The sequence below is a fragment of the Centrocercus urophasianus genome, unplaced genomic scaffold, assembly GCF_019232065.1.
Source record: "Centrocercus urophasianus isolate 14NV4802_14NV808 unplaced genomic scaffold, USGS_Curo_1.0 seq_24, whole genome shotgun sequence".
Classification (NCBI taxonomy): Eukaryota; Metazoa; Chordata; class Aves; order Galliformes; family Phasianidae; genus Centrocercus; species Centrocercus urophasianus.
The window spans coordinates 16,220,231-16,243,922 of NW_024884800.1; the positions used below are offsets into that span (position 1 = coordinate 16,220,231).

The window sequence follows — 23,692 nt, forward strand, 5'->3', positions numbered from 1 at the left end:
TGTGTGTGTGTGTGTGTGTGTGTGTGTGTGTGTGTGTGTGTGTGTGTCTGACGTGTCCCATCCTTACTGCTTTTGTGGTCCATGGTTTAATTCTGTGTTTTCTTCAGCTGTGTGTTTTCTCAGGCTTCTTTTGTACGCAGTCCTCAGTTGACAGATGGAGCAGGTGGTTTTTTTTCTCCTACTGAATTACTTACTGTCACCCTCTAGTAACTGTAATACAGTTCTTTAGGTGATCTGCAGAAAATCTGCCTTAACCTTTGACACTGTTACAGCATAACTACTGGTAGGCATCCAGGGCCACAATTGCCTCTGTTAAAAAAAAACATTAATAGAATTATTTGGCAAAAAACTCAAAGATTGCTCTGCGAACAGAGCCAAGTCTTTAAGTCTTATTTCAAGTGGCAATCCTCTGGGGAGAAAATGCTCTCCTCCCCCCCACCAAACAAACAAAAAAAAAAGAACAACCCTTCTGTGTTTTCCATTCAGCGTTCCTTTTTCTTGTATGTGTTTTGTATTTTTAGCCAATAAAAGATTCCTTTTAAAATGGTGTTTTGGAGAAGAAACATAAACTCTTTGGGAGACAGAAGACTTTAAAAATTGCTGTCAAACTGGTTCCCTTCATTTGGTTGTAGCAAATCAATCAAACACCATTGCACATCAAAAATACCTATTCTGGTGAAATCCTCCCTCATCAGGTAAGCTTGCTGCAATCAGTCAGACTGAGCAGACAGGTGCAAGGCCTGTTTAATTCTTATCCCATCCGCTTCAGTCACTTAAACGCAGAAATTATGACTTTAAAAACGTCCTCAGCTCTCATAAGACTTCAGCGATCTGAGGCACCCCGAGCAGCAATGCAGTTAAAGCAACCCAACAGCAGCACTGAGAACGCTGACTGGGCTGAGTGGAGGAGCAGGAGGGAGGGCAGAAGGCTTCTCATTCTTCATGGCTTTTCCCTGAGCACTTGCTCATCTCTTCTGCTCGTTCCTCATTCATGACAAAGCTGCAGCCAACACTTACTGACTGGCTGTACAACTCTGCAACCTCTTGCTGGGATCACGTGCCTGCCTATTGAGCCATATGCATCTCTGGATGAAAAACAAGTGGGCTCGGACCACTGCTCATTTGGCTATAACACAGCTCGTCTGTTTGGCCACACATTTTTAATCTTGACTCTTGCATGCAGTTTATAGCACCTTGTTCATAAGAAATTGCAGTTTATTCTTAGAAATATATATTTTAAGTTTTTTAATCTTTATACCCGTAAATGGAATATTTTTTTGTCTTGGCTGGTTTAAAAAGTGACCATTTTGTTTAAATGCTGTAATTGCAAATGTGTTGTAAACATTGTTTTGTTCTATAGTTTACACAAAGGTGCCAAAGTAAATAGTTAATAAAAAGGAAAAAAAAAAAACCCTAGCAAATTAAGTTGCTTTAGCTGTGCTTCATATTTTGGTCTCTGCTCTTTTCTTATCAGTCAGCTGGTTGATTTTTTTCCTAAGCATATCATTTGCCCTAATGCTTTCTTCTTTTTTTTTAAACAGTGCATCTAAATACATGTCCAAATACCACTTTGTTGGGTTGTTTTTAGTGATTTCATACAGTAGGAAGAATATTTTCTTTGGAAAGTTACACTAAAATTGTAAGAGTACAGCAGCATTCAAAAATGTAATATACTTTTTGTATAACAATTCTTCAGAGTACGTCTGGAGTGGGAAGAAGAAAACAACTAACCCTGTTATTCTCAGCAGCCTCTTCACTCGGCTACAGGAATATAGAATTGTGCTTTTTCACTGCATCAAAAAGTGAGAGTTTATGCAGACTTGCAAACAGGGCATGTGTCACCATTGCATCCGTTGATGCAAAAAGCAGCAAAACCTTTTTAATGTTTCATAACAAGTCTGATATGGGTACAGAGAGTCTTTCTTAAAGTTGGTAAATAATGTAAATACATGTCCTTTCAGAGAGTGAGTCTGTTATCTAGGTATTTTGTGTCATTTAATAAATATTAAACAGTTTTGTGTTGATAAACTCTGGTGTAAAATGCCTTTTTCCTCAAACCGCTGTATGTTGGGCTTCTCATGTTTGTGGCTTCTTTAAAATCCTCAGCTTCTGCTCCGCCAGCACAATACCTGTTTGCTACCTGAGTCCCAGTAGTTCCTTTTGCATTCGGTCATTAAAATCCCTTCGGTTTTCTAAGCAGCTTCCATTCCTGAATTATTTCTATTCTTTGCTTCCAGAGAAAGGGTTTGAAAGCACAGGGAACTGCAGGAGAGGAAGCGGCGATTCCTCCTGCCAGCTGTGCCGAAGGCGCTGCGCTGCGGCAGAGCGCTCAGCCTGGGGTTGGACTCTGTGATCTTTCAGGTCTTTTCCAACCTGAGCCATTCTGTGATTCTATGCAGGGAGATCCTGAAAGGTTCCTCGGGCGGGCAGTGCTTCATGGGCACAGCAGGCGGCTTCAGCTGGTGCTGCTCAGGTGTTCTGCTCTGCTGCAGCCTGGAGGCAGGCGCGTGGGATACTTTCCACTAACAGTTCCTGCTTCAAGAGAATGTTTCTGACTTTCAGTGTTTTCCATGACCCTGCAGAATTTTGTTTTTTTTTTTTTTTTTTTTAATCCTACTAAGTGAATAGTTGGAGTAAATACTCCTGATTTCTGTTACTGTAAGGTGTATTGCGTTTCATAAAGTAATCTCTTGATTTCAAGGGAAACTGGTGCCAATCAAGTAATCGATTTAAGATCTTCTGTTTTTTTCTTTTTCTTTTTTTCTGCTCTGGATGTAAGGGAGATGAATTCCGTGCAGTGGGCAATAATGCAAACATGGAAAGAACTGGGGAAAGGAGCAATAGGTCTACCTGCAGGGGAGCAGTTATTTTTTCTGTTTAAGTAACTGATGCCTGATAGAAGATTGGCTTTCAAGTATCTACTGGAACTTGTCCTGCTGCTGCTTGTATCCCACAGGCATTAAGATACAAAAGCAGAAACTTTTAAAGCTGTCTTTCTACAGTCAAGTAGTGAATGGCAGTGCCATAACTAAAGCCCTCTTACACTTAGAGAAAGTAGCTGGCATGCAGCAGATGTGCTTTTAGTGATGAGAGCTCTTCAGCTTAACTCCTTAAATCGGGGCTGTTTGTCAGCTTGAAGCTCCTCTGTTTTAGAGCTGGAGGAAAAGAGAAATGCCATGAAGTATTTCAGTGTAAAAATGGTTAAGTAATCTTTTACCATGAAAAGCTGTCCTTTCAAAACCACGAGTCTAGCAGTTCTGCTTCATCAGACAACGCAGCCCATGTGGAGCAGGGCCAGGCCTGCCTGTAGGCTGCAGCCAGCCTGTTCCGGGAGCATGGCCTTGTGCTGCACTGCCTCTTCTTCCTTGCTTCTTATTCCTGAGGTCCCAGCTCCAATAGCACATGGCAGACCAACCCAAACAGGATAGCTGCTGTAGCCTACACAAGTTCTGCTCAGGACAAGGCAGGGAGAGGCACTGGCTCAGGGCTGGATGCGGCATGTGACTGGGGGCTGCCTGCAGAGGGGTCATGCTGGTGTGCTGGGGAGCGCTGCAGCCCTGCAGTAGAACATCCTAATAAGACAATGGCTATATCATGCAATTTCCCTTCCACCCCTGTGCTTTTAGATGCAGCTTTCTGCTCGAGCATGAAGCTTCCTGCCAAAGTTTCTCCAAACAAGTTACTGTCAGTACGCTTTCATAAGAGCAGAAGCAGGAGGTGCCTGGTATACGGAGCTGAGCTCCTTCACAAAGCAATTGCTGCTCCAAAGCTGACATTTATCCCCAAGAAGTCAGCCTGTATGTAGCTAAAAATACAAATTTCTGATTACTGATATTTTTCTGCCATGCTGCTACAAGCCTACAGAATGCACTGAGTTGTCAGCCTACCCACTGAAAAACAGCTGTCCTTCTTTCCCTGTGGAACAATCTAACTCAGGCAATTTGGCATAACTCACAGAACGCACAAGTCTCATCTGCTGCTGCTTGTTAGCCCAGCTGCCTGACTGTCCATCTCTGCAACACACATCGTGTCCCACGGCAGCTGGGCTGCTCCTGAACATCACCAGATACCCCAAACCATCATCTGCATCGCTCACAACTCACAGGGCTGCTGGCAGTGGGATGACCGGGGACCTGCTGATCCATGCTGCTTGTTTACAGCAGTCTGCTTACAGGCAGAATATCCCAGCCAGCAAATAGTTAAAATGGCATCGTGAGCATGCTTGTATAACACGCCCGTGGCCCAGCACCGCCTCCCTACCTTTGCTTCTGCCTGCAGGCTGGGAACGTGTTTTTCCAGCTGTGTCACAGTGTGAGATCTCAATGGGCTCCTGCAGGAAATTCTGCAGCCGCCTGCTGCAGCCTGGGCTCTGATCCCTTCACCTCAGCACAAAGGTTTCTTTTTTTGGCATTCCACGTGATTGCCCCAGTCTTGACTCAGCAGTTTGTTGGCCCAGCAGCGTTTAATGGTTTGGTTTCCCATCACCACCTCCTCCAGAAATGCAGCAACTCAGAAACGCCGCCATCTGCTCCGAGTGAGAGTGAAGTGCAGCTTTCATGCAGTGTAGATAGAAAGTGATTGTGGTAAGGCTGCGGCCATCATGCCCCCAGTAACAGCTCCAGCTGAAGCACTCTGCTGCCAGGCTGTGCTGGGCAACGCCGTTCTTCATGCAGGTGCCCAGATCTCAGCACATCCCCGTGCTGCTGCACAGCTCCAAAAGTGGAGCTGCAGGAAGAGAACCTCAGTGAACTCCTAAAAACAACTGGAATAAAGCAGTGACTTCTGCACGCCCTTGGTATTCTTTTTTCTTCATATACTGTGCTCCTCCACCCTGCAGATCAGAATCATTGGGATTCCCAGTGCTTCATTAAGCACCAAACACTTTGCTTCTGACATCCATTGCCTTTTGCAGGTCTTTGGATTAAGTAAAGTCTGATTACAGACATCTCATCCAACTAGCTGAAGGATTCACACAGGATTAAGCATATGCTGGTTATCTAGCATGTATGATGAATGAAGGCCATAGAAAAGCCAATCTATCTGAAGTTAGGCATGAATTTATGAACCAAATCCTAAATAAGAACTCAGAACGTGCTGCAGACCTGTGTTCTGTACGTGACAGCACCTTGTTGAAATCAGTGACATCAAACATGCAGTAAAATGTAATGCTGCACATAAACATCCCAGTCCTCGTGTTCAAATCCAGTGGAAAATGGAAAGAGTGTCTCAGGAGAACAGGATCAGCTTGACAGCCGCCAGCAGATCCCAAAATCATGCCAAACGCAAAATAGTTTCTTTCTCTAAGCAAAAGGAAAGGCATTTTTTCTGCACCACAGTCACAACCATTCGGGCCTCTATTGTTAGAGGACAACAGCTGACCACAGGAGATGGATCTTACACCACTGACATCCTGCTAGCACACACATGCTGCTACCTTTAACACCGCACAAATAACTTACTCATGATAAACAAGACACAGTGGGCATTTGTCAGAGGCTGGAAGCTGCCGGTACTGAACGTACTGGCTTTCCACAGAACTTACTAGGAACCAAACAAAGCTTCTGTCAGTCGGCTGGGCCAGAGGAGAGCATCGCTGTGCACGGGCACACTGCTGCTCAGAACCACAGGCAGCCTTCGTGGAGAGCCACCACGCTCAGAAGGATGAAGCATGCAGGTTTTGCTGGGAAAACTCCAAGGCTTCAGCTTTCTGCTAGCTACTCTTGCAGCCAACGTGGTGCTGACCTCACTGCAGGCAGGACTGGGCCCAGCAACCCCTGAATAGAAACTGCGTGAGCCACCTTACCGTAAAATGATGTAACAGCACAAAATAAGCAAGCAGTTATATGGCAGGGATGGAAATACAGGGAAGGCAAAGCAATCAGGTGCAAACCAACCGAGGATAATATTAATAAAGATATTTCTGGCAGGAAGATTTTTCCCACCATTTTTCCTTGTACTAAACTGTAAGCTGTCCTATTATTTTAATCCTAAACCAGATGCTAATTTCATTCTGTGCTATTGAACAGGACCTGATTTGCTTGTTATGATATCTGCCATTTGGTTTCATTTCACACTCCACTAAGTCAGCATAATGTGGGCAAGGTAGTCAGGCTGCCACTTCCTTCTGTGGAAGTTCTCATCATTTCACAGTCCATTTCCTATGCATGAGAGAGAGATCAAAACGGGCAGGATTCTTCACTCAGAACAAGGGGATGTTTGAATATATCAATGATTATAAGTGAAGCTACATGTCCTGAAGTAAATGCTCCGGTTAGTGCAAAATGTGATATTCCAGAACACAAAGTGCCTACAACATACCAAGCATTTTCATCTCTTCCTGGTAATTAAAGCCCACTTCAGTGCCTCTACCCAAATATTGAAATCCTCTTGATGTAATTGCTCTTAACTCCCTCAGAGATCACTCTTTATGAAGAGGACCTTGCAGCAAAGCAATGAAGAACCATGAGGGAATGTAAAGGTAACAGAGGCAGGTCTCTGCCAGCCTCTGAGATGCCTTGTTCTTCTCAACGGGGAGGAGAAAGACAGGAGTACTGCTACTTTCAGGTGGTGGTTCCAGCCCTGCTGCTGTTACCCCATGCTCCTCAGCAGCCTGCAGCACATGCTGGCCTGGGTGTTAAATATGATTATTTTACCACCCTGTTTTGGGGATGGATAGTGACAGGACAAGGGGGAATGGTTTTCAACTGACACAGGGGAGGTTTAGCTTAGATCTGAGGAGGAAGTTTGTCACACAGAGGGAGGTGAGGCACTGGAACAGGCTGCCCAAGCAGGCTGTGGATGCCCCATCCCTGGAGGCATTCAAGGCCAGGCTGGACGTGGCTCTGGGCAGCCTGGTCTGCTGGTTGGCGACCCTGCACACAGCAGGGGGTTGAAAGCAGATGATCACTGTGGGCCTTTCCAACGCAGGCCATTCTATGATTCTATGATTTTGTCAGGAAGCTTCTCAGTAAATTAAGCCCAAAATCAGAAAACAATAATAGTAATAAAGGTTAGTCCTGCATATTTTGAAATGATTTAACTTCTAATCTTATTACATGCAGTGATATCCAGGCAGACGTGCTCAGCAGGGGCAGTGATGAGGGGTGCTGCTCAGTCACGCTGGGCAGGGATGGCTGCAGCGGGACGGGCAACGGCAGTGACTTCTGTTGTGACTTCAAACCCTTCTATTTATTTATTTATTGTGGATACAATAAATCGAGTGACTTCATTCCTTATTGTTGTTATTCCGCACTGGGCATCTTGGAGCCTCACCTGCCCTTAAGTGTTCCTGTGCTGCACATATCCCCTCAGCCTCGATCTTCGGAGGGACTCACACCACAAACTCCTTCCTTCTCGCGTGGGAAAGGCGACACACATCCCTCATGGTCGCTACGGACGGAGAAAACAGGGCGGCCTCTCCTCCGGCCCCGCCCGCCGGGGAAAACCCGCCCGCCCGCGGCACCGCGAGGGGCGCCCGATCCGCGAGCCGTAGGATCGAGCTCCGCCGCTGCGATCGGCGGAGCCGCCCCTCCCCTCACATGACCGACGTCGACGCTCTTGCCGCGCCCGCCTGCCCCTCGGAAGAGCCCCTCGGCCGGCAGCATGGCACCGCCGCGCCGCACCGCCGGCCTCGCGCTGCTGCTGTTCCTCGGCGCCTGCGGTGAGCGGGGCGGGCGGCGTCGCGGAATCGCGGCGTTGAGGCGTTGCGGGGTGGGCGCGCGCGGGCGGCGCGTGCCGCTGTCCCTGGGGCACGTGACGCGGCCGCGGGCGGCTGCCGAACTGCGGGCCGGCCGGGGATGGGCCCGGCGTGCGGGGCGGCCGGGGGGGAGCGCGGCCGGGGCGGCACGGCACGCGGGGGAGCGGGGCGGGAGGAGCGGCGCGGCGGAACCGGACCGTGCCGGGCGGTGCCTCCCCGAGTCGGAGCGGGGCGGGGAGCCCGCTGCCCGCGACCTCCAGAAGGGAAACGGCAGGTTGTGGGGCAAAAAAAAAGAAAAAAAAAAAGGAAAATAAGGAAGCTTTAATCGGGAGGCGGGCAGCTCTGTGTGTGACGCGGGGAGGGAGGGCATCACCCAGAGGGGTTGCGGCGCCGCCCGCCCCGCCGTGCGCTCGGCGGTTCTTCATCCGCTCCATCCCAGCGCCTGCCGCCGAACCGCCGACTCGGGCAACTTCCCCCGGCCTTCCGCCTCTGTGAAAGCGGCGATGGCAGGGCGAGACAAAAGCAAAACCAGCCCTTTATGTCCTGCCCGCGCGTCCCCAAGAAGCGTATCGCCGAGCGGGCGTTGCGAAAAGCCGGGCTGCTTTGTGCCAATAACCTGCCGTGTGACCGCCGGCTTCCCTGCCGCTGGCGCTGTTACGCAAGCGCTGGGCTGGGCGCTGCTCCGTGCGGCGGGGCTTCGGGCCTCTGCTTTTCCATCTCCGTGCGATAAATGTGGCGGTTCAACAAGCCGTTGCCGCGCTGTGCTCCGTGCCGGCTGCGCTCAGTCTTTGTCACCTTCGCCTGCGTGTGTTTTGGGTTATTTAGAGTAGACCAAGTGCTGCCCAGTGTGGGGAACGTGTGTTTTCTTAAGTCATTTCCTACTGGGGACAAAACGCACCGATATCTGCTTTTACAGTTGTGGTTACTTGCTGTCAGTGTAGCTAAGTAGGTCAGGGTGTGCCTGGTCTGCCCTATGAACCTGCTTGGTGTGGCATTTCTCTTTGCTGTTGTGTCTAATAGCACCTATATTGAAATATCCCCTTTGGAGAAGTTATTTTCAAGCTGTTTTCTCTGTAAAGAGAACAGTCTGTGTACTATTTAACCCACTGCTTCTGATTCCGCATCGTTCTGAGGGTGCTTTCAGTCCCAGTCAGTAAGATATCTCCCTTCTGTGCCCCACTAACTCCCAGCAAATACGGAATTTCACACCCCTTTACCCTTTTTCCTCAGGAAGGTGGAAGAGCCTCGCTTATGTAAAACAGCACTGAAAAGTTAAACAAATAAAAATCACAGCATTACAAAGCAAATTACTGAGGCATTAATATCAAAATCCTCTTTGGTTTATGCTCCTTTTGTGCCTCAGTGGAGTCACTCGGCGTGCCAGGCGACGTGACCTGCAGGTGTGTTTGTATGCAGGCACCACGGCTGGCCTGGCTGGGTTGCAGTGGTTGCTCAAAACTTTAGATTTCTCACGTTCTTTCTGAACTGAGAAGGGCTGGTACATAGGTGCAGTGTTAAATCCCTCCTTGAGTCAGAAGGGAAAGAGTTTTTAGCGTTGCTGGAACTCCAAACTGACTCTTGGCAGCGAGTTCCGGTGCTGTGTGGTGGCAGATTGCAGAGCTGTTATCTCTTGGTTGCACCATAGATCTGCGTGCAAACAGTAACCCTTCAGAGAGCCACGCTGCACCGTTGCTTTAACAATGTGCAGGTGCCTTGCCTGGGCATGAGATGTGCTGCTTGCATCTGTTACCCTGCTTACTGAGGATCAGGAACAAAAGTACAGATGTTACCGCCAGACTCAGAGCTTATTAAATAAGTCATTCCCTGAGCTGCTGGGGACAGGGTGCAGGTTTATGAGCCTCATGTAAACAGAGTATGGCCCGGGTTACTGAATGTGATGCTTAAGTGACATTATTAGGTATTATGCTTGGTCAGGTGGGGTGATGTATTTGCTAGCATTGTTGAAGCTAGAGCTCCTTGAGGTTTACTGCTTCAAGTTTAGAATAAAACACGTGAAAACCCTCATTGACTGCCTTGTCCGTAGTCTGAAGTGTTCTTACCACACAATAGTTACATTAGGATTTGTTCTAGCACTGATAAATTAATGTGTGGTATTGAGTACAATTGCTTCATAGTCAACGCAGTCAAGTTTCTCCCGGCTCTGCCTTGGATGCTTCTTACAGCAGGTGCTCCAAACAGCGTAAACGATGCAGGCTGCACTTGAATGCTGGTACAGCCAACTGTCTTGTGTGCTGAGCTTTGTGTTGCTGGTAGAAGGGAACTGTATTGGGTAGGGAAGAAGTCCTTAATGTCAAGGTAAAGTGTGATGCAGAGTGTGAATTCTGTGTGTTGAGGGGTGGAAGGCTTGAATGGCTATTGAAGAGAACTGTGCAATCACAGTTCCCATCACTTTAAGGAAATGAGCCTGACAAACATCAACCTTATGTTAGTCAGGAATGATTCTTCTCGTATTTCAGTCCTGTCTGTTTTAGAGAACTGCAGCAAACTGGGAATGCTGAGCAAAACCAAATGAGAACCAGCTTTGGGGAAGTCTCTGTGCTGGGAGTCAGGCTGGGTTAAAAATCCAACTGTGACAAGTTCTCTAAAGCCTTGCATGAAATTTAACACCCATGTCCTTTGAGCCAGGGATTGTAGAAACGCAGTGAAAGCGCACTGATCTTTCTTAGAGGTCAGCTGGAGTCGTGCCGTTGATGGAACAACATGGAGACTCTGGTCGACAAGCACGACATTGTTCTGAATGCCGTGTTCATGCAGTTTGGTTTACTCAGTTTCAGTCAGCAGAAAGCTAATGCTCATTTAATTTGTTGGCCTTGGTCAGGCAAGAAGGCTATAAATGATCCTCTCAGTATTTAGCACTGATAACTTCATGTTAACCTCCTAGTTTTAACATTTGTTAGGTATCTGGCTATCAGTTTGGTGTCTGACAAATAGAATCCAGTCTGAAATAATGTACTACTTTGTAATGAGTGTAAAGTCTTTGTCTTAATAGCTAATAATTGTATCTTACAGGCTTTTTCCAGTCCTATGCGGTGGAAGTAGATGTAAAGGATGCCTCTAATGTTACATGCTTGTACGCACAATGGATGATGAAATTCTTGATAAAATATGAGACAAACAGTAGTGATTATGTAAGTATTTGGAGCTAACTTTTGCTGAGAACTGCGTTTAGTCTGGGATAAAGCAATTTGATACATTTTGTATTTAGTTTATTGGTTTTCTTGATAGAGGCAATTATTAAGAGTGTTCCTAACATCAGTTTTAAGGCAAAGCATAAGTTCTCAGTTAATAATACGAGTATCCTACTGCACCTAAAAGGCATGCTGTTCTAAGGTGGTGGGTTTTATTTATCAATGTAGCAGCATTCTGAGGCTAAATGGTGAATGTTAGTTGTGCTTTGGTGTAGTGGAGTTTATCAGCCAAGTTAAACATGTAATTTTGTTCTCAGACCTGATGTGGCTCCCTTGTGAGCCCGGTGTCAGGCAGGTTATTCTACAGAATGGTGGAAAAGGCTAAAATAATCTTACTGGTCTTGTGCAAGGTTCCATCTAACTCTAGCAGGTTTCTAAGGCTGCCATGGGGAAGAATGGTAATCTGAAAATAGTGCAAACTTCTTTCTTTTAGAAAAATGCAAGCTTGGATTTGACATCCGCTGTGACACACAATGGAAGCACCTGTGGCAGTGACACAGAAGCTGCGCTCCTGGCAGTGCAGTTTGGAGATGGTCACTCTTGGAGTGTTAACTTCACAAAAAGCAACGAAACTTACTGGGCTGAGTTCATCACATTTACCTACAACACCAATGATACTGCTGTCTTTCCTGATGCCAGAAGACAAGGTAGCGTTATCTCTTGTCCCTCACCTCGCTCGGCTTTTCCGAAGTTTGAAGTACTGAGAGTGTATCTGATGACTTCAGTGCAGAATGCTGCTCCTAGACCTGTGTACTGGAGAAGAGTGCAGACTAGTTAGGTTAACTAGTGCCTTAAGTTAGCTTGACTAGTGCCCTTAGGTGGAACAGAAAGGGGAGGTTAACCATTTGAACAGGTTAATGGGGGGGTGCTGCTAGCACATAAGAGGCAAATATAAGACTGATTTCTGTTTGTTCACCTTCTGTGAAGGAAAACAAAAAGTGTTAGGGTTTCTGTGTATGCTTAGTTCTATCAATGTGGGTTTTTTCTTGAACAAAGACTTAGTGTTCTCCTTTCTGAAGACTTCTCTGTGTCACGTCAGGTCAGAACACATGGGTTAAACATTGAAGAGAGGCTAGGACCGTTAGACTTAATTCCTGTTATTTCTTTGTCTTCTGAATTACAGAAAACGTAACACTACCTGTAAATGTTCCTGTGGTAAACGAGACATTAAAATATTTGTTTTTATTTGTAGGACCAGTTACAATTGCTGTAAAGGATGCTATGCATCCAATTCAACTGAATAATGTCTTTGTGTGTCATCATACTACCTCTTTTGAAGCAGAAAACGTAACACAGATTTTCTGGAATGTTACTATGCAGCCTTTTGTTCAGAATGGCACAATTGGTAAAAAAGGTGAGCGTTTCCAATTGTAAATGGGCTTTTTTTTATGGTGTCCTAGTGCAGGGGTGGAATCCAGTAATTAAAAAAAAATCCAACAGTTCTAAAATGTGCCATGTCAAACAATACATATATGTGTGTGTGTATGTAGCATCTTCAACCATGTCTTTTCTTGTTCCTGGAGAAAAAAAAAAAGAAAAAAAAAAAAGATATCAATAGAGCACATCCAGTTGTGCAGTAAATTTCCCAGCAGTATTCTAATAAAGAGTGCACTTGAGGTTCTTAGGCATCCCAGACACTCCAGAAGTGTTGCTGCAAACTAGATCATTTGAGCATGGAGGTTTTTCAACTGCCTTCTGTTTCCAGTGGAAAACTCACTGCTCTTTCATTTAAATAATACAAAGCCTGTGATAGCTTGTCTCATAGTTCTGCTAGGCAGAGGAGACCAGCACAGCATCCTGCTACATACAGGACATTGTTTACTTAAATTGCAAAAGCAGTTTTGTAAGCATTAACGTTTACTTTTGTGGATGTGTTTTGCTTTAGTGTATTAGAGAAGTAGCATTGCTTGTGGTACGTGGGTTTAAAACGGTGAGTAACGTAGAATTTCTCAGAATAAATTGCAGCTGTTAATTGCTTGGAGCACTGTGCCACAGTGCTGAGCTGGAGACTCTGCACTTGGTGATGAGCAGATGCCCGTTGAGCTTAGATTTCAACTTAGAAATGGGTGTCTGTATTAAACTGACTTCTCAGCCATAAGCCTTAATAAAAACTTCATCACTGAAATGGTGGTTAAACCTTCTTTTCAGAGTCTAGGTGTCGTGCTGATACACCTACTGCTGCGCCTACTGTTCTGCCTACTGCTGCCAATGTAACTACTGCATCTACCACCATTTCACCTGCTCCAACCTCCGCTCCCAAACCTGCTGGGAATCCAGTCACAGGAAACTATTCTCTTAAAACTGGAAATAAAACTTGTCTTCTGGCTACTGTGGGGCTGCAGCTGAATGTTTCCCAAGACAAGGTGCCTCTCTTATGCTTTTCAAATTTTGGAATAGAATCATAGAATGGTTTGGGTTGAAAAGTACCTTAAAGCTCATCCAGTTCCAACTCTCCCCTGCCATGGACAGGGACAGCTCCACCAGATCTGGCTGCCCAGGGCCCCAGCCAGACTGGCCTTGAATGCCTTCAGGGATGGTGCATTCAGTTTCTCTGGGCAACCTGTCTCTGTGCCTCACCACCTTCATAGTAAAGAATTTCTTTGTATATAATCTGAATGAAGTACTCTCTTTTAGTTTAAACCAGCTACCGTTTGTCTTATTGCTACGCAACTTGGTCAGAAGTCTTTTCCCATCTTTCTTGTGGGCTTCCTTTAAGTATTGGAAGGCTGCAGTAAGGTTTCAGTCCTTCTTTAGGCTAAACAACCCCAGATAGCTGAGCCCGTCTCAGTATCTCCAGTCCTGTGATTGTTTTCATAGCCCTCCGGATTCAATCCAACAGGTCGTGTCCTCATTGTGCTGGAGGACCCCGAGGTGCAGTGCAGTACTCCAGGTAGAGTCTCACAAGAGTACTGCAGGGGGAAAGAATCACCTCCCTTGCCCTGCTGGCTGCACTTTTGATGCAACACAGGATATACTTGGCCTTCTGGGCTGCAGTTGTGCATTACTGGCTCATTTAAAATTTGTCTGTACTGGTGTTTTAGATTGCCCTGACGTAGGTGCAGCGCCTGTCTCTTGGCCGTGTTAAGAAGAGTAGAAAGGTTGCTGTGGTTGTTTTTGTGTGTGTGAAATGTGAGTGCAGAGTGTTTGCTTGGGCACTGCTGGCTGTCCAGAACTGCTTCCAAGTGTACTAGAACCTCTCTGACCCAGGGGTAATTCTGACACCTAGTTAGCTGCAAACCCTCACCTTGATCAAACCTAACTGGTTACTAGGAATAAATGGAAGATCCTTAAAGGACTGGAATTTTCTTAGGGTCTTGGGACCTGCAGCTGCTGTCTTTTCCCACAGAGGGAGCCAAAGCTAAGCAGCTAAGCTTTCCTTTAGGTGTGTAAAGGAAAAATGCCCTGGCCTTTCTTTTTATGTATGTATCTTTATTAAGTGGAAGTGAAACTTCACAGGGTGGTTTGTCTCAGCATTACCAACATGTAAAGTAACTCAAGCAGCTTTGCTTAGGTAGTAGCTAGACTTGGTGCTTGTGCTGTCTTCTTTATTACATGCTCTTCCAGCTTAAGACTGCTGCTAATTGAAATAGTAGATTCATGATAGATGCAAGTTAGCTGAGCTCCTTTGACGTGGTGTGTGTGTATTTCAGCCTCTCCTGATCAACATCGATCCGAAATCAACTCGTGCAGATGGGACATGTGGTAACACATCAGCTACTCTGAAATTGAATGATGGAAATAGGACATTAATTGACTTCATGTTCGTTGTTGTAAGTAACTTCTTTAAGTTTCTGCTTTAACAGCATTGTGTGATGAGCATTCGTGGTAAAATCCTGCAGCTCGCTGCTGATAGGCTGTTTTCATAAAGGAAGTGAGACTGACTGGGGCAAAAAGGTGTTTGGGATGAAGTTCTGGGAAGTGTAGGACTGTGGTAAATGCACTAAACTTTGGAAATGTGTTACTAAAATTGAAAATGCAGAATGACACGCTGACAGTTGGTTCTTGCTTGTTAAACAGAATGCAAGTGCAAGTGTACAAAAATTTTATCTGAAAGAGGTGAACGTTACACTACTCAACCATCAGAATGGTTCTGGTAAGTAATGCCTGCCTGTGAAGTGAATGTAAACTTCAATTTCTACATCTCATCTTGTGCTTCTGATCAAAATACTGTTCATGCTTACTGTTACTTCCTACATGTAAGTCTTTTAGCTGATATGAACAAGAGTGACAAGCACAAATGATTGCAAGGGGTCGTTTGAAACAACAGTGCAGGGTTGTGCTGAGACTAATGTGAATGAAGCCTCTTCTTGATAAACATAAATTGTGAGGGCTTTCCTTACATTACAGTCCTCAGTAACATAAAATTCTGAGGTACAAAGTCAATTGAAGCTTTTTGTTTTTCCTAAGCAAGCTGTTTCTATGCTTGAAAAATGATACAGTATTTTCCTGTCTCTTCTGCTCAGTACTGGAGAGGAGTCCAGTCCTTCAAGAACTCAGGCATACATTTTTCTTCCAAATCAGAAACATATTTTTAAATTGTCACAGCTACTGCAATTAAAAGAGCACTAAAGTGCCTGCACTGCATCTGTGTAGGCATGAGTGAAGGGATGAGAAAAGCCTGCTGTCATATTGGTATGGAGGATAGGCTACTGCTAAGTATTATAATATGCAAAAGAAGCCAGGCAGTGAAATGAAGCAGATCAATCAAACTCAAGACTGTTTTGTGTTTTAGAGTAGCCAAACCTGAAAAGCTGGTCCATCCAGATTAAGCTCCTCAGTCCTATGAATGTATTAGCATCTTTCCTGTATTTAAAGTAGGCATGGAAATTTCCTTTTTTTTTTTTTCCTTTCCTTTGTTTAGTCATTTTAAGTGCAGATAACAACAACTTCAGCAAGTGGGATGCTTCCCTTGGTAATTCTTACATGTGCCGTAAGGAGCAAACTCTTGAGATTAATGAAGATCTTCAAGTGCATACTTTTAACCTATGGGTTCAACCATTCCTTGTGAAAGAAAATAAATTCTCAATAGGTAAGTTATTTTATTTTTGTACTAATTCTTGTATGTGCTTGTAAAATTCTTACTTGCTAAAAAGTACCAGAGCTGCCCATAAGCACTTTTGTTATTTTATTTTGTTGAAGCTTTTGCCCCAGTGTATTTTTGTATGCATGAAATTAAACTTCTGAGGCCTACGTTCAAGGAAGGTTGTCAGCTTTATTCTCAATATGTTTAAAAAAAAAAGCAAAACAAAACAGGTCTATTAAGCATTTCTCCTCTTGAGGGAGCTAGAGGAGCTGAAGAGGGTCTTAGCACTGCCTTATATCTTATCATATGGATTTTTGTAGCTTGAATGTATAAGACAATGGGAAAGAACTTGTATAAAAGTGAACTTCAACAACTTTTGGCAATTCTTCAGACCTAAAAACGATGTGAACGTTCCTAAGGAATAGCAATGCTGTGGAAAAAAGAACTAACAGCTTCTTCTGGAAGCACTCTTACAATATATGCAGGACCAAACAAACGTTCTAAGGTGTTTGCTTCATTATCCTGGTTGTGTCTGGGGAAAACTGGAAAGATTTGAATGAACTTTGTTAATCTTTAGCATCTCTTGGTCCTTGTGTTTCATGACTTGCAGGTTAATCTGTAGACAGTCTGGGCATGGATTTTCAAGCTTGTTTTTTTCCTGGGGAGTGGTAAATTGACTCCTCAGATTGTGTGCAGGGTGACTGATCTTTATCATCATATGCTCTGAGGAGTTAGATGGCCGTTTTTCCCTGTGTTTCTATTTGCAGCTAGCGCTCCTCCTCCTCACAGTTAAGGGTTTCATCTCACTGTAACATGGCTCAGTTCTTGCTGTGTTCTCAATACCGAATCCAGGCTACTTTATTTTTAATTAGGAAATGTACCAGGCTTGCCTTAAGCATGAAGTAGATAAGCCTTGTCCTGTCTTAGCAGCAGAAGAATAGCTGCTCCCTTGTCCTGGACAGATTTTGTGCCCATGAATGCTCCCACACCAGGACAGCACCTTTACCTTGTTAGATTGTTAAATGTACAGAATGATTATAATGTTTAACATATGCTAGAAATACCCATGAGAACTCTGCAGTTTGTTCTTTCTTAGTGTAAACCTGTACAAATACTTGATTTTGTTCATCTTCGTGTTAAGGAAAGTAGGTTTTTATACCACGCTTGGCAAGTATTCTGTCCTTATTTATTCCTTGTTGCAACCTTTTTCTTATCTACAGCCCAGGAGTGTTCGCTGGATGATGACACCATTCTAGTTCCAATTGTAGTTGGTGCTGCACTTGCTGGCTTGATTGTCATTATAGTGATTGCTTACATAATTGGCAGAAGGAAAAGCTATGCTGGATATCAAACTTTGTGAATCAAAATGTAATCACTGCTCTGATTTCACCCTTAACGAAGCAAGTGCAAGTTCCGAAGTCCAAAAAAGCCCCAAAACTTAGACTGAATACTGGCCACAGCTAGTTGGAGTTGAGAAGCAGAGGGAGAATGTTTATCTCAGATGAAGCACAACTACGTTTTTAGTTTTCCAGCTCCAAGAAGATGACGTGAGTCTCACACCTGTTCTGAAGATGGCAGATATCACTATTGCATAAATGACCAGGCCAAGGATTTTATTTTGAACAAAACCTTGAAAATGTTTAGGATTTATCTTTTTTTTTTTTTTTTTTTTTTCATAAATTGTAGCCTGAAATGGAGCACGTTCCAAACTGATGTGCACTGGGCAAATCCCAGAATTGCATGGGATTTGTACTTGCTTCTCTCTCTGCATTCCTTAGTTGTCATATTTGTGGGTTAAGCTGGCAGCATTAGTCACCATGTTGACTCATGTAGTACTACCACGGTTTGTATGATGCCCAGGAACAGCTTGGTTTTTCATAGTTGAACTTCAGGCTGGTGACTGAGTGATTTTTTTCGAGTGGCAGCAGTAACTTACTTAGCTTTGATGGAGTTTGAGTAGTTTACTCCTGCCCCAGTGGTTTTGGAGCCATCCCCACACCGTGGCTGTACAGGTCGGTAACCCATCCCTGCCAGGTTTCCAAATGCTTTTCAAAAAAAGTGGTTTGTTTTTTTCCTTTTTTTTTCTTTTAATGAATTGTTAGGCATGAATTCTTCATCGTGGCATTCCCCCAAAATACTCAACTGAGGCAGAATTCTGCTAAATTCATGCAGGTTTTTTACTGGCATCAATTTAAAGGGAATAACCGTTCTAAATAGTCCAGAACTTCAAAGTGCACTTAACTTTATACTTTGCACAGAGCTGGTCTATCTTATCTTATTGCTTTGAATGACCATTGTAACTTCAAGGATGCTTTCGTTCAATGAGCCAGTATCTGTTGCTGCAACTTGAGCTGTCTTTAAGTCTTCATCTGGAATGGTTCTCTGCTAATTGAAATCCACATTATAACATATGTCTGCCCTTGACATTCTCAGTGTTTAATGTGCTTTATGTTTGACTGTGTGCTGTGTAGCTTTTATTAATGTTAAGGATGCAAAAGCCAAACAAGTCTGAGATGGACCCACTGCGCCTATTTTTCCTGCTGTGTGGAAAGGCTGACTAGCTTAAATATACAGTGCAGATGGACTGTCCTTAAGCTGCAGCTCTGTAGAGAATAACCCTTGCTGCACAACCTTTTTCTGTCCTCTTTGTGCTGTAACAGTTTTCATTGCATGGAAGAAAAAAAAAAAGAAAACTTTTCCAAACCATGTGTGACTTTTTACTTATGTCATAACACAAGCTGCTTAAGCTGGTCATTTAACAATCATAGTTGTCTTCTTTAGAATGAGTTTAGCCTGCAACAAAGCTGGTTTTGAGTTTTATTAGTGTTTTCTAGGGTTATTGAGATGTCTGTGGCATGTTTGTATACAAACCACTTCTTTTAGTAACATTTTTTGGGTGAAAGTTTTCATCTTACCACTAGCTAGGGAAGCAAGAATGAGTGGATAAAGCTTGCTATAGCTTGTAGCCTACAGCTTGGATTTTGCATCAGTTACTGAAAATCATTTTAATGAAAGTGGGGAATGACTATAAGTTTAATCTCAAAACAGACTTCAAGACTTTTTAATTAAAAAAATGTCAACTAGTGGCTCTAATTATTTTCTGCATTTAAGGATATATTAATATGAAGTTCATGTAGATTTTTTTTAGCATTTTACTGACTGATATTCAGCATCACCAGATAAATGTACGCTTGTGTTGAGGAGTGGTCACCACCCTGTCCTCATCTGAGCGCGTGAGCTTTCGAGCTGTGTTTGGTTTTAAGTGACGAAGTAGAAGAGGGGAGTGCTTTGCACTAAAAATTCAACAAAGCTAAATGCCTCCTTGCAAAAACCTGGAAGCTGATCTTCATCTGCAAGTGTGTTGGCGCCGAGATGAAAGTCCTCCTACGCCGCTGTGCAGTTACCTGGTTCTAAAACATCTCAGTTTCACCTGACTGCCTGTTATAAAACCACCAGATTTCCTGTCTGCGTTGCTCCATAGGGAATTGTCAACCTGCTCAACCTGTGCTCTAAATAATAAAGATTGTTCTGTTTCTTAAGGAAACTTGTTCATACTTTTTAACCGATTGGAAAGCAGACATCTTGTATTATCTTTTCTATAAGAAAATAAACGAGTAAGGCCAACTTCAATCAGTCTATATCTGAGCTTCTGTTGTGTAACTTGTGAAGGCACTCCTCACAGAGTCCTTGGTTGCCTGTGTCTTAATGTTTTGCTTTCCAGCACGTTCTGAAGTGTGCTTGGGTGCAATCATCTAACAGAAGACAACTTGAGAACTAATTGAAACTCTGCAAGCCTGGTTCATCATTAGAAATTTGCTTGTAAACTATTTTGGCAATTGCAGCTCCTTCCAGACAAGATACCTTTCTGATGTGATTTTTGCTAGCCCTCTTAAGCTGATGTACAGCTGTGAAAAGTTTGGCTTTTCTTTTTGCAGTCATCCTGGGAAATAAATCCCTGCATTTAGTGAAAGTAGGGAAGCACTGGGGCCTTCTGGGAGCTGGCTAGCAGCTTCATCCTCCAAGGGAGAAGCAGTGTGATCCTGGCTGTGCTGCCAGTTCTTCTGGTAGCAGTACTACACAGTGCTTTGTTTTTTTCTGCAGCAAGAGACATTGGTCTTCCCTTTACCATTATCTGTATTTTGAACTCTGTGGTGGTGAGACAGGAGGAACAGGTGCCATCTATTGCTGTACCCTCCCTGCTCCATTCTAGTCTGCATATAGCATCATTAAATTATACCTACCTTCTTGTTTGCTAGCCAAAGAAAAAATTATTGTCTTTCTGAAATGTAAGCTGAGGTCAGCTGAAGCTTTTAAATATGAAGGATAATAGATATTTCAACAAAAATCATAACAGCTTGCATTCTTAAGACGTGTAAATCCAGTGGGACTGCAGGTATCAAGCTGCCATCAGCTCGTTGGTGCATGCCAGGCTGGATGAGTCTATGACTAAACTTGAAAGAAGCAGAAGAGCTGAAGTTACTGTTGTCCTACAATAAGCATGAGGACTTGTAACTTTAAAATCTAGGTTTTTAGTACCTACACAAGGGAAGCCTGCACATCGTGGTGTACTAGAGATATGCAATAGCAGTAAATGTGCAGTAATACACAGATACCAGCAAGGGAGGTGATAGAATTGGCAGTCTGTTAGCATGATGCTCCGGAAGGGGGGCTGTTGCTGCTGTGCTTTGGGGAGGGGGAGGAGGACAAGGGAAAGATGAGTGTCTTAATGTCCTGGTGGGGCGAGGATAACTGTTCTAAATGAGTGGAGCATGATCTTGGTATTAAGCATATTAAAATGCATTTCTTTTTCAAACTTGCCCTTTTTCTGTTTAGCTGAAGACTGCAGCCCAGAGGTGGACTACTTCATTGTGCCTATAGCAGTAGGAGCAGCTTTGGGAGGATTAGTTGTCCTAGTAATTATGGCTTACTTTTTGGGCCACAAGAAACACCATAATACTGGATATGAGCAGTTTTAAAAGGGGAAAGTTTTTAACTTGCTTGAAGTAAATTACTAAATCTGAACTCAAAAGACTCGGAGCAGCAGCTCTGCCCAGTCAGACCACTAAGCCAGCGCATGGCCAAGGACTGATGGAATTCATTGCTGTGGTTCCTATTTTTTCCTTTACAAATAGCACAGAGCGTATCCTGGTTCGTCATCAGCTGATGAACTGAGTGCTTTTTCTCTAAAATGTTACACATCAGATCTCAGAATCGTAAAGGCATGCAGTGGCATTGTATGAATAAACGTGGTGTTGCTCTGGACCGCAAAGGCGATGTTTGATGTGTGCTTGTGGATGTGCAGCATTAAAGCAGATCATCTGCCATACACTGCGGTTTGTTTCGATTGTTACTGACTGTGCCTTACATACAGTTTACTAAATATTGTAACTGTGCTCTAAGATACCAAGATTTCTGGTCTTTTAGCTTAAAGATGCCATGGCAGTAGTTCTCATGGATTTTTTCAGCCCGTGAATGAATGCCTCCTTTTAAAAAATAAAATCTTACTGTAGTTCTCTTTATGGAATACCTTAAACCAATTGGGGGGGGGGGGAAGGCTATTAGTTGCTTCTGGTGATTGTAATTAAGAGGGAAGATGACTTTTCATATCATGCCCAAAAATCTTGGTAGCCAAACTTTCTGATTATTTTGAATGTCTGTTCAGTGAAGTGGCTAAAACAGCCCCATTCATACGGCCTGAACATGGAGTCTGCTCATGGTGATGTGCAGTTGTCCAGGTGTGTCTCTGCAAATGCTTCTCTGAAGCTTCTAATGCTTGTGCTGTGGTAAAACGTGGATACATGTGAGCCAACAGCAGTGGCAAACTTATGAGAGCTGAAAGATGGGATGTTCCTGGTATCAAACATTAAACCCTTTTTGTACCGCCAGTTAGTGTCCTGCAACAGTGCTGTACTGTAATATGTGTTAAAGCAATTGATTTCCTTTTAAGAAGAGAAAAAGGGAATTTCTTTGCTGTCTGCTGGGTACCTTTCATCCCCAACAAATTCTCTTGTAGTAACACCCATTATCCAGCATGTAGTAATTAAACTGCGTGTGTTGATCTCCAGTGATCCACGGTGTCTGAACACAGCACAATTGAAGCCTCTCTTTCGAGGTACTTCAGTACTGTTTTCAGCAGTCGGAATGACTTCACTTAGCTCGTGGTGGAAGTTACACATTCTGTGCCTTTTTCCCCACTTTGGAGCATTGCTCAGCTTGGCAGTAGGTGCCTTCAGCTTTGCCCAGCTCAGTGTTCTTAGGTGCTGAGTTTCCGTGTGTCTTGCTTACCTACCTCCAAACAAAAGGCCTTACACAGCCTTTCTTGGAAAGTTGCTGTGCTGGACTGCAAACTTCCCATCACCAAGGCTGATTCAGATGCTCAGATAGCTTAAATACTCACTTAACAGCCAAAAACTTTGGGCAAAGTGTGATGCTTACTCTGCTCTAATATAAACTCAAGCAAAAAAAAAAAAACCAAACAGAAAATCTGCTGCAGAAGCAGAAAGCCAAGCATCCTTGCCACCCTTGCAGTGCTGGAGCAGTGTGCTGACACGGTGTCTCACCTTATGGAGCATTTCCTCTTGGCACCGTGCACGCAGAGCTCTGCTCTGTCTTGAAATGGCTGCACAGCGCTAAGCCCTGCTTCTGTGCCTGCTCACGGTGCTCCGTGGAGCTTGGAATGAGTTCCCACTGTTGGTCACTAAAAGTTGCTCTCAGTGTTTGCGTCACTCAGGAGTTCATGGCATCCTTTCCAACTGGTGTATTGAAAGCACTGTAGCATTGCAGCTGTCTCCTCTTTGTTCTCTTCTGTTGGTTTCATTCCGGCCCGCGTTGCTCTGCTGACATCGATAACACCTTTCTTGTATTTGTGTGGAAAATAAATAAACTTACCCACCCACAAAGATTGTCCCTTGGTGTTTTCCATTCCATGCTTTCATTACGTGTCCCTGGGCTGTCCTTTGGATTCCTCAGGACTTGGTTTGATTCCTATTAGCCGTCTGCATATCCGAAGCCTTGAGAAATGGTGGTGGCTGGGGGGTTTGGGGAATCTCTTGGAAAGGCAGTGCTGTACCAGCCCGTGTTTTATGTCACTTTATTGCTGTTAACTGAGTTGTGAGTGGCCAACGTGCTCAGCCCTCTGCCTTGTCCATACATCCCTCATGCATCTGTGAGTGCTGCAAAGCAAGATGAAAGGTAGTGCAGAAGTTGCAAGAAGAGTTTTGCCAGTGCAAATGACGTGTAGTATGTGTTTAAAGAATCTGCTCAATACTGATTTTACTTCAAATGTATTATATATGTAATACGATGTTCTCAGAAATGTTGTGTCTTTACTCCTTGCTTTACTTGGTTTCTGATGCTCGGTTTCCTTTACTAATTTGTTCTCACTTCCCTTTTTGTTTTTTGTTTCTGTTTTTTTTTGTTCTTTCTGCAGCTGAAGAATGCTTTGCTGATTCTGACCTCAACTTTCTTATTCCAATCGCAGTTGGCATGGCACTTGGCTTCCTTATCATTCTTGTCTTTATATCTTACATCATCGGAAGAAGAAAAAGTCGTACTGGCTATCAGTCTGTATAATTTCTTAATTATTTCTCTGCTGCCGCCCCTGTGCTCTTCTCCTCCTTTAAAAACAAACAAAACATTCTTAGGTTTTTTTATTAAAAATTAAAAAACACATCACAACAAAATAATACAGCATGAGATGAATTGGAAATTTACTTGAAGCTACTGTGTGGTTTTTGGAGAAAGTGTTCTGAGGACCATGGAAGT

At 44.0% G+C, this 23,692-nt stretch overlaps 1 protein-coding gene and 1 long non-coding RNA gene across 4 annotated transcripts in view; one reads left to right on the forward strand and one right to left on the reverse strand.

Annotated features, from left to right (window-relative positions):
- LOC122163549 overlaps positions 1-4,388 on the reverse strand; it is a 7,499-nt gene extending 3,111 nt beyond the window's left edge. The window contains exons 1-2 of one of the 2 annotated variants that reach the window (XR_006169968.1): positions 4,261-4,388; positions 3,044-3,155 (exon numbers count right to left, since the gene is read on the reverse strand). This is a non-coding gene — a long non-coding RNA (uncharacterized LOC122163549). The remainder of the gene's footprint in view (positions 1-3,043; positions 3,156-4,260) is intronic. The other variant, XR_006169969.1, reaches the window with a different exon arrangement.
- Positions 4,389-7,556: 3,168 nt separating this feature from the next.
- On the forward strand, positions 7,557-22,827 carry LAMP2 (lysosomal associated membrane protein 2). Of its 2 annotated transcripts, none has more exons than XM_042825195.1 (9): positions 7,557-7,660; positions 10,727-10,845; positions 11,339-11,552; positions 12,098-12,259; positions 13,054-13,268; positions 14,556-14,675; positions 14,923-14,998; positions 15,767-15,934; positions 20,762-22,827. In XM_042825195.1, exons 1-9 carry the CDS (start codon positions 7,603-7,605, stop codon positions 20,902-20,904), a joined length of 1,275 nt encoding a protein of 424 aa, XP_042681129.1. In that variant the 5' UTR covers positions 7,557-7,602; the 3' UTR covers positions 20,905-22,827. The 2 variants fall into 2 exon arrangements, with proteins under 2 accessions (XP_042681129.1, XP_042681130.1); XM_042825196.1 differs by lacking the exon at positions 20,762-22,827 and adding an exon at positions 17,149-19,558.
- The last annotated feature ends 865 nt before the right edge of the window (positions 22,828-23,692 follow it).